The sequence below is a fragment of the Mobula birostris genome, chromosome 7 (genome assembly GCF_030028105.1).
Source record: "Mobula birostris isolate sMobBir1 chromosome 7, sMobBir1.hap1, whole genome shotgun sequence".
NCBI classification, from domain to species: Eukaryota; Metazoa; Chordata; class Chondrichthyes; order Myliobatiformes; family Myliobatidae; genus Mobula; species Mobula birostris.
This window is the reverse complement of record NC_092376.1, coordinates 142,276,531-142,287,294: the sequence shown is the minus strand read 5'-3', so window position 1 is coordinate 142,287,294 and position 10,764 is coordinate 142,276,531. Positions and strand designations below refer to the sequence as shown.

At 45.5% G+C, this 10,764-nt stretch overlaps 1 protein-coding gene across 3 annotated transcripts; it reads right to left on the bottom strand.

Moving 5' to 3' along the window:
* Positions 1-499: 499 nt before the first annotated feature.
* Positions 500-7,460, bottom strand: LOC140200838 (uncharacterized). Of its 3 annotated transcripts, XM_072264466.1 has the most exons (3): positions 7,418-7,460; positions 7,148-7,255; positions 500-5,234 (listed from the first exon to the last, which is right to left on the bottom strand). In XM_072264466.1, the coding sequence occupies exon 3, from the start codon at positions 2,789-2,791 to the stop codon at positions 1,583-1,585; it is 1,209 nt and encodes a 402-aa protein (XP_072120567.1). In that variant the 5' UTR covers positions 2,792-5,234; positions 7,148-7,255; positions 7,418-7,460; the 3' UTR covers positions 500-1,582. The 3 variants fall into 3 exon arrangements, with proteins under 3 accessions (XP_072120567.1, XP_072120568.1, XP_072120570.1); XM_072264467.1 differs by lacking the exon at positions 7,418-7,460 and having other exon boundaries at positions 7,148-7,272; XM_072264469.1 differs by lacking the exons at positions 7,148-7,255; positions 7,418-7,460 and adding an exon at positions 6,820-6,893.
* Positions 7,461-10,764: the final 3,304 nt, after the last annotated feature.

Here is a 10,764-nt window from a genome sequence, read left to right as displayed (position 1 = left end):
CCTCAGATCAGCTTGGAAGGGTCTGTCTGTCTGTATCTTGTTTTACGGCGGTCGGCATCCAGCTTAATGGTGCAATACCACCACCCTCTGCTCCGGAATGTGCACTAGACATACATTCTAAATCCCTTCACCCAATTGCACGCGCGCACACACACACATATATATATACAAACCTACACTTCACCCTCCCATCTTTGACCATTCTAGTATCCTATTCCTGTTTATTCGTCATATTCTATAAAAAACCCCTGTACCCCTTAAAAACGCTAAAAATACCCGGACTTGTGCTCTCTCACCCATGCCCAGCAACCCTTTTAATGTGAATTCCTGCAACCCCAACTCCCTTAATTTATTTCTCATCATCTCCCTCTGTATCCCATACTTCCTGTGTTACGTACCCCGTAACTGGGTTGCCAAACCAGCAGAAATGGATCATTCAGTTGGAGTCTGGATTACTAGAACTAAGAAAGTTTTATTAAAGAAACAAGCAACATAGTAATCGAAAGGATAATAAATGCAACAGTTCAGCAATGATAAACACACGTGCACAGAATTAAGATAACAGGATCAATCAAGCTCTATCGTTGTCTAGGGGTAAATGACCAATTTCAAAGTGACGCAAAGTTCAGTCCAATTTAGTTCAGTTTGCAGTAATCGTTGCCGTGGCGATGGACAATGTGGGGGGAAGGAGAGAGAGAACAAGAACGAATGATCATTCAAAACGGCTTCCACACAGACCTGCGATATTGCTCACAAGCAGCTTTCGGGCGAGTCCTTTGTGATGTCACCTGAGGTCACCGACTGTGACCCCTCCTCCAGATGCGGTCGATCCTCTGCAGTGAACCTGGCACCCAAGCAAGGGTGGACACACACTGGGTTCCCGCTGATCGTACCTTTCCACCCTGTGCGTCTATGGCTTGGTTCCGCAACCAGCCTTCCCAAACGACTCCCGCTGACTTGCGGGGGGGGGTCACCGCTTCCAGGGTCTTGTTACCTTGTGGTGTCGTGTGTCCTGCCTTAGTGAACCTGTCCCTTTTTATCCCCCTGCTGGGGTATTGCCTGTCCATCACTTCAAACAGTTCAGGGTTCAAAGGGGGAGCCGCTCTAGACAGCTCTCTCTCCCGTCCCTTCATTACAGATCTCCAAATGCTGCTCCATTGTCTTCCTTATCTCTCTCTTGAAGGCAGGTGGCAGACCAACTGCTGATCACACAGGACAGCTAACATCTTATCTATGTGTATTCTTGTCACACTTCCCCCCTTTAAGGATTTTTACCGGGGGGTAAAAATTACAAACATGAATACATTATTTGATACACACACAAGTATACATCTTTATCAGCTATTTGGCTAACACAGCGAGTTTGAAGTTGTCAACACCTTGACAGACAGTCAGCAATCACATTTTCCGTCCCTTTTATATGTGTTATTAATAATCCCTTAGACCAGGCTCCAACTCAGCAAACTTCATAGTGGCCAAAAACACTGATGAATTGCGATCAATGTAACCTCTCATTTGGTTTTGTCCCGGACCACAATAACAAGGGTCGTCCCATTCCGACTTAGTTTTCTCTCGCAAGGGCTTAGTGGGGGGGGGGGGTAGTGACCACAGAGTTATTGCAAACCTTCCTACAGTACCCCACCATCTCCAAGAACCTTCTGAGGGCCCTCTTGTCTGTCGGGGTTGGGAGGTCAGCGATAGCCCGCACTGTAGCTTGCATCGCTGCCAGCTGCCCCTGTGTCACCACAACTCCCAGGTAAGTGACCTTCGCGTGGCCGAACTCATTTTTTTCAAGGTTCACTATCAAGCTGGCTTCAGACAGCCGTATTAAATTGCCAATACACACCTCTGTGTTCGTCAGCCCTTTAGTCACTGAATTACTCATTCTATATGAGTGTTGTTTACTAGGCTGACCTATTGTAACAGACACCACCCAACGTCCCAGTTCTTTGCATCGCCTCGGGACAATCAAACACACGGGTGTGAGTCGTTTAATTACTTCTCCTAAAGAGTCGCTTTGTTCGGGGATTAAGGGAGAGACCTTATCAGCAGACCTGGCCAAAACAATAGCCTTCTCCCATCTGGTCGATACCATACGCATCTTTTCAAAGTGGTTTTTCTCTCTTATCGGGGGGACCCTAGCTTCATTGATTTCCACGCTAACCCCGACTAGGTTTGTTAGCATATCAAAAGCCTGTGACCGTCTCAGTTCGCGTCGGCCATAATCAATAACATCCTCCCCCCTGGGCAGCCGGTAAACCTCTTTCATGATTCCACCAACTGTTTCCTCCAGCACCGCAAAATGTCCACCGGGGGGTACCTTGTGGGCCAGGTTAAAAATCTCATCCTCATAACTCTTTTGCACCACCCCCCATTCCTCATCTGCGTGTACTGTACTTGATTTCCCTTTCTTCCTTAGCACTTCCTCCTCCACGCAATAGCCTACTAGTTCCCTTGTTAAGTCTGTGTCAGAGAGAGTTGTCTCTGCCAAAACCATCAGCCCCTCATCTCGCTCCTGCGCTTGCGCAAATTCCTTCCTGGCTACTGCTAAGTCTGTCTCAGCTCCCTCACTACCTCTTGTCTCACTACACTCCTTCTTTTCATTTTCTACCCCCGTCTCGTACAAGAGTGGCAGAAACGTCTCAGCTAAATTCACTACCGCGGTCCCGTGATGAACCTGTGAGTCCATGGGTGGAGCCTCAATGCTGGCAGGCTGACCTGTCAATCTCACGACTGGGAACACGATTCCCCCAGCGATGTCATTACCGAGCAAGACTTCCACGCCTTTCATCGGTAATTCGGACCTCACCCCGATCGTGACTAGTCCAGAGACCAGGTTGCTTTGTAAGTGTATCTGGTGCAAAGGGACTGACTCTGTCCCTTCCCCAACACCTTTGACCTTTACCTCCCCAGTCTGGGTCTCTGAGCTAAACTCTAATACACTCTTCAGTATTAGTGACTAACACGCTCCCGTGTCTCTCCAGATCCACACTGGAACTGGTTTTAACCCCTCCTTCACTGACACCAATCTGGCCGAGATAAACCTCTCGCGCCCTTCCTGAACTTTGGCAGACCTGTCCTTCCCTAGCGGTTCGTGTACCAGCTCGATACAGCCAGTCAAAATTGCCGTTTTCCCTTTTCCCGTCTCCTTCTTTGGGGCAAAGCACCTGGACGCAAAGTGTCCGACTTTCCCCCAATGATAACAGACGACCCCCGGAGACTTCCTGCCAGACTGCTCCCGGTCTACCTTATCCTTCTCACTAGTCCCCGGCTTACTTTCTGACTTTTCCGGCGGACTCTCCCCGCCGCCCTGACTACCCTTCTGGTAGCCTTTACTCGGGGCAAACTTCATTTTATGCGTCAACGCATACTCATCCGCTAACTTAGCAGTTGCGGCTAACGTGGCTGCCTCTTTCTCATCTAGGTAGGGTCTCATACCCTCAGGGACACAACCTTTAAACTGCTCAATCAGGATCAGCTGTAGCAGTCTGTCATAATCCCCCTCTACCCCCTTTGAGGTGCACCAACGCTCACAATATGTCTGCATCTCACGGGCAAACTCCAAATACGTGCGGTCCCACTGCTTCCTCGCATTCCAGAACCTCTGCCGGTATGCCTCCGGGACCAACTCATAAATCCTGAGGATGGCCTCTTTCACCACCTCATACCTCTGGGCATCTTCCGCGGACAAAGCCGAGTAAGCTTCTTGGGCTTTCCCTTTCAGTACACTCTGAAGCAAAACAGTCCACTTATCCCTCGGCCAGTCCTGACTTATAGCCACTTTTTCGAAATGGAGAAAATACCGATCCACATCGGTATCGTCAAATGGGGGAACCAGCCTAACCTCCTGGGTCGCCCGGAACCCTCCACCTTGGTTCGGCACGAGCCCCTGCTCTGCCCTTATCCTTAACTTCTCCAACTTGAATTCCCTTTCCCTCTGTTTCTCCTCTTGCTGCAACTGTCTCTCTCCCTCTCTTTCTCTTCCCGCTCCAACTGCCGTACCCGGAACTCGTGCTTGAGTCTCAGTTTTTCAGGCTGTACCTGTACCACGTCTCCAGCAGGTTTTTCAATAGACACCACCTCCAGCTCGCCTTGGGAAAACACACCTTTAGATACATAGTGCTCTACGATAGCTCTGTGTATCTCCTCTCTCCTCATTGTCGACTTCCCCTTAGCAAGATTCAACCGTTTGGCCACAGCTACCAATTCCGATTTCCTGGCATCCTCTAATGCCTCCAAGGTCGGCGCCTTTATAAATTCCTCAGCCTCCATTTCTGCTGTTTGTCTTTTCTTTCTTTCGGGAATTTTGACCCAATCAATTTACTCCGTCCCAAATTTAGCGTTCAAAATCCCGGACGAGCCCCCACTTATGTTACGTACCCCGTAACTGGGTTGCCAAACCAGCAGAAATGGATCACTCAGTTGGAGTCTGGATTACTAGAACTAAGAAAGTTTTATTAAAGAAACAAGCAACACAGTAATCGAAAGGATAATAAATGCAACAGTTCAGCAATGATAAACACACGTGCACAGAATTAAGATAACAGGATCAATCAAGCTCTATCGTTGTCTAGGGGTAAATGACCAATTTCAAAGTGACGCAAAGTTCAGTCCAATTTAGTTCAGTTCGCGGTAATCGTTGCCGTGGCGATGGACAATGTGGGGGGAAGGAGAGAGAGAACAAGAACGAATGATCATTCAAAACGGCTTCCACACACAGACCTGCGATATTGCTCACAAGCAGCTTTCGGGCGAGTCCTTTGTGATGTCACCTGAGGTCACCGACTGTGACCCCTCCTCCAGATGCGGTCGATCCTCTGCAGTGAACCTGGCACCCAAGCAAGGGTGGACACACACTGGGTTCCCGCTGATCGTACCTTTCCACCCTGTGCGTCTATGGCTTGGTTCCGCAACCAGCCTTCCCAAACGAGTCCCGCTGACTTGCGGGGGGGTCACCGCTTCCAGGGTCTTGTTACCTTGTGGTGTCGTGTGTCCTGCCTTAGTGAACCTGTCCCTTTTTATCCCCCTGCTGGGGTATCGCCTGTCCATCACTTCAAACAGTTCAGGGTTCAAAGGGGGAGCCGCTCTAGACAGCTCTCTCTCCCGTCCCTTCATTACAGATCTCCAAATGCTGCTCCATTATCTTCCTTATCTCTCTCTTGAAGACAGGTGGCAGACCAACTGCTGATCACACAGGACAGCTAACATCTTATCTATGTGTATTCTTGTCACACCTGCAACACAAAACTACATGTTCTACTGACTCCTCTTCCTGACATTCCTCACACAATCCTGTCTGGTGTTTCCCTATCATTTTCAATGTTTTGTTTAATGCACAATGCCCCAGCCCTTAACCTAGTCCACACAATTTCCTCTCTTCTGTTTCCATTACCTACCCTAGTAACTGCAACACTCTTTTGTATTTGATATAAATGCCTCCCTTTCCCCTCCATGTCCCATCTTTCTTGCCACATTCGGTTGACTTTTTCCCAGATTACACACTTAACCTCTGCTTTACTGATACTAATGTGCATTTCCACATTTTCTTTCTTTAACGTCCTCTTTGCCATCTCATCCACCCTCTCATTCCCCTTCACCCCTACATGTGCTGGAACCCATAGAAATTTTACCTGACCTCCCTGATTTGCAATTCTTGTAACTAACTGAAGGACTTCATAAAGTACATCTTGCCAACTGTTTGTGTGAAAAGACCTTAAACTTGCTAGAACTGAGGATGAATCTGAACATATCAATGCTTTGGCTTGTCTGGCTTTCTGCACCCATTGCAACGCAACCAACACTGCCAGCATCTCCACTGTAAACACCCCTAACTTATTAGATGTTCTTCTGCTGATTCCAATTTCTTTTGCTGGTATTACCACCCCAAACCCTGTCACCCCTGTTTCAGGTTCCTTCGCACCATCCGTATAAATGTGAGTATAATCACTATACTTTTCCATCATGTGACAGTTAAATGCATTTACCAAATCTGTTTTATATTTTTCTTTCCTTTTTACCTCTGACAAATGCCAATCTATGTCAGGCCATACAAGCTTCCATGGAGCTACAACCGGATAAACTACTGAAGGACTTATCCTCAGATCAAATACTCCACATTCTTTCGCAATATCATTCCCTACCCGACTAAAGGTATCCCTCTGAAACCTCCCATTTTCCCAGCACTCCTGCAACACTCCTTTAGTAGGGTGAGAATCATTGTGCCCCTGCAAGTTAGCCCAGTAGTTTGCCATCAGTTGCATCCTTCTTAGTTCCAAAGGCATTATTCCCATTTCTACCTGTAGGGCTGACACTGGTTAAAAGCCCCACTGCACACTCTCAAGGCCTGAGCCTGAATCACATCCAGTTTCCTTATAAGAGACCTAGCTGCTGATCCATATGCTATATTTCCATAATCCAACACAGATCTCACTAAAACCACATACATTCTCTTCAACGCTGAACAACTTGCTCCCCATTCCCTACCAGTCAAACATCTCATCACATTTATTACTTTTTTACATTTCTCCTCAACTTTCCTGATATGGTCTGCCCATGTTAATCGTGAATCAAATATAACTCCCAGAAATTTAAATGATGCAACCCTTTCTAATTCAACCCCATACATCCTTAACTTCTTCCCTACCTCAACCCTTTTCCTGGTAAAAAATACAGTTTGAGTTTTATCTACTGAAAATCTACATCCCCAATCATAACCCCACTCCACCACGTCATCAATTGCTTCTTGTAGTTTCCTGATTATATGGTCCATGTTCCTGCCTCTTTTCCACAAGGCCCCATCATCCGCAAACAGTGTCCTACCTATATCCACTGGTACCTTTGTGAAGACATCATTGAGCTCGGAAGGGTCGCAGTCGAGCACCATTGTAGCTCTGCCCCAATTGTTGTTTAACAAGACTCGTTAGCTGTTAAGAGTTCCACACATTTTTCTCAAATGACTCACTGTTTGTAATGCGGTCTCCTGGTGCTTGTGTTTAAGCTTATTAAGTTTTTTGGTAGACTCGGAGATTCTGTGTTACTTGTATTATTTAAACAGACGCCTGATTAGCGCTAATTGTCGGGTCCTAGTTCTGAGAATGTTACTTCTCCTGGTGTCACCTTGGAACTATTATGAATAAATTCTACTTACCTTTCCTCCACACTTGGGTTCCGATATTGCCGACACACTCCGCGACCGTGCAGTTGTGTATGTTACCAGAGTGCCAGTAAAACTACGTATTGTTGTGAATGCTTGAACCTGTATAACAGGGAAAAGAGTGGAGAAAATTGTGAGGAAAAGTAAGCAATATTTATAAATATTAAAGCATTTTTGGTATATGAGCCATTAGTTTGATCAAAAAGTGCTTTGAGTTAATGTGTAGGAACTATATACATAGTTTTTAAATACTACCCTAATTACTTGAAATAGGGTATTAAAGAGAATATCAAGCCCAATCCCCAGCCTCTCCCTGAAGTACAAACAGTAAAAGTGCTGATTTGTGTTTTTTTTAATGAATAGTAATAGTCAGAGATTGCTGAACTAATCAGCAATTTGCATAGTTTCATCTTGAATATTGCATGCCCTAGCTTGCCTGTGAGGACAGACTTAACCAACTATTTAATGACGTAGTCTACTATTCAAAATATCAAGCAGCATGGAATAGTTTTAGATGAGAAAAGATTAATTTTTAGGTAGTAAAGGTAGTAAATCTTCATCACTTAAAGTTAAATGTGATGTTAAACCCTAGCACATAATTACTGTATATTGCAACAGCAAGGAATTTGTGTAATTTTTAAGATAAACGTGTTTTGTTGTAAGGTCTCAACATTTAACTTGAATACTAGTCAAAAGAAAATATACCAACTCCCTAAAGATAGCAGCGACCCAGGTTCAAAGTGCTGTCCTTGAGAAGTTAGCATGTTTTCTTTTAACCAGTGTGTTCTCTCCGGTTTCCCCACTGCCCCTAATGTAGGGGAACTCCTACAAAATGTTGGAGGGGAAAAAGAGTTGGCGTTTTGGGTGAGACCATTCATTGGGACTGGAAAGGAAGGAAAGAAGGATGGAGGGGGGCGGTGGAGGGGAAGGAATACATGCTGGCAGGTAATAGGTGAAGGGGAAGGTGGGGAGATGGAAGAGGGAAAAGACTGAAAAGTAATCTGATAGAAGAGGACAGTAGACTATGGGAGAAAGGGAAGGAGAAGGGGCAACTGATGGAGGCGATGGGCAGGCGAGGAGAAGAGAAGGAGAAGAGTTGGGATATAAGGGAGGCAGAATGGAGAAAGGGAGAAGGGGGAGGGGATGAAATTGCTGGAAATTAGTGGAATTGCTGTTTATGCCATCGGTATGGAGGCTAACTAGTCAGAATATGAGGTGCCGCTCCTCCATACCTGAGTGTGGCCTCATCATGGCAGTAGAAAATGCCATGGGCCGACAAGTTGGAATGGGAATGGGAACTAAAAGTGGATGGCCACGGGGAAACCTTGACTCCAATGACAGATGGAGGGAAGGTGCATAATGAAGCCGTTCCCCTAAACTATGTCGTGTTTCACCAATGTAGAGGACACCGCAATGGGAGCACCAGATACAGTAGATGACAGACCTGCAGGGGAAGTGTTGCCTCACCTGGAAGGACTGCTTGGGGTCCTGAATGGTGGTGAGGGAGGAGGTGCAGGGGCAGGTGTGGCACTTGTCCCACTTGCAAAGATAAGCGCCAGGAGGGAGAAAAGTGGGGAGGAACAATTGGACGAGGGAGTCATGTAGGGACCAATCCCTGTGGAATGTGCAGACTGGGAGGAAGAGAAACTTGTGGTTAGTGGAAGGATCCCACTGTAGATGATGGAAGTTGTGGTGACTGATGTGCTGCATGCAAAGGCTCATGGAGTGGTAGGAAAGAGTAATAGTGAGAAGAGAGCATGTCCTGGGTGGTGAGCATCCTAATTGACAGATGCTGCCTTGTAGAGGCATTGCCTTTAGATGGAGCCCTCCATGCTGGCTGACTTTATAACTCCACAATGTACCTTTTTCTGATCCTGTGCAGTGGCCCCTCCAGAGACAAAGTGCCTACGCCATCTATACATCACTTGGCTAAGTGTGGCATTGGCATGCCTTGGTTACACTGAGGTTAATGTGCTTTATGAGGAAAATACTCGAATGACTGTGTTATATCTTGAACAAAAGCAATTAGCTTCAATGGAGGCCAGTAATTTCATTCCAGGATGTTACTGTAGGACTTACTCAGGGCTGTGTCCTACACCCAGCCATATTTAGCTGTTTCATCAGAGACCTTCCTTGCATCAAAAGGTTAGACAAAGGGATATTCCTTGATAATTGCAAAAACTTCAATTCCATTAGCATTTCCTACTCAGGAAGGACTGGAGAACTCCTAGGCATGGGCTGATAAGTGGCAACTAACATTCACATTACAGAATACCAGGCATTAGCCATCTCCAATAAGCAACAACCTAACCAACCAGCATTAGCCAGCTCCATCATAGGTCCCAGCCCCCATAGTATTCAAGATATCTTCAAGGAGCAGTGCCTTAGAAAGGTGGCGTCCATCATTAAGAACCCCGCCACCCAGGACATGCCCTCTTCTCATTGTTACTGTTGAGGAGGAGATACAGAAGCCTGAAGGCACACACTGAGTGATTCAGGAACAGCTTCTTCCCCTCTGCCATCTGATTCCTCAATGGACATTGAGCCCATGAACACTACCTCACTGTCTGTCTGTCTAGGTACCATATCCGATGTGGACGTTGGTGACCATGGTTTTCCATATGGATCTATGGTTTTATAGAAATATATTTATATTTATATAGAATATGGTTTTATATTGCTATATTTATACTCTATTCTTGGTTGGTGCAACTGTAACGAAACCCAATTTCCCTCGGGATCAATAAAGTATGTCTATCTATCTATCTATCCTTCGTTCTTTGGATAACCTCCATTTCCTCGATGTGTAACCACCTGGCTAGGCTTTTGATGTACATAAGCTGAGATCTTCCTCTAGGTTTGCTCCCCTCGATCTTTCCAGAGAGCGTGAGTTTTTCTAGCTCATCTTTCTTATGTTTCATCGACTACACAAAAGCTTTTGACACTGTCAGACAGCAAGGTCTTCTGGATATGAATATGGTTCAAGATCTTGACATAGATGGGAAAGATATACATTTCTTAAGAAACTTATACTGGGACCAGACAGCATCCATCAGAATACAAGCAGAAGTGAGTGAGTATGTGAATATCATGAGAGGAGTCAGGCAAAGTTGTGTCTTTTCGCCAGACTTATTCAACCTGTAAAGTGAAAGTATCTTGAGAAGTATCAAAGACATCAAAGGATTCACAATTGGAGGCCATAATATAAATAACATCAGATATGTTGATGACAGCGTACTAATAGCTGACTCAGAAACAAAACTTCAAGAACTACTCACTATAGTGGCAGCAGAAGGTAATCGCAGAGGCCTCTCAATCAACACCAAGAAGACAGAAAGCATGGTCCTCTCCAGAAAGACTATCTCACTACTTCATTTATTTCTGTTTCTTATGCACTACTCATTTTAACTTAACTATTTAATGGACAGATATACTTACTGCAATTCCATTTTTTTCTCTATATTTATCATGTATTTCATTGTACTGCTGCCGTAAATTTAACAAATTTCCTGACATATGCTGCTGATATTAAACCTGATTCTGTTTGATTTTCAACAGACTTACTGTGACTCATCGGTGGTTTCCTGGAGCCAGAGTCAAAAGTCAAAGTA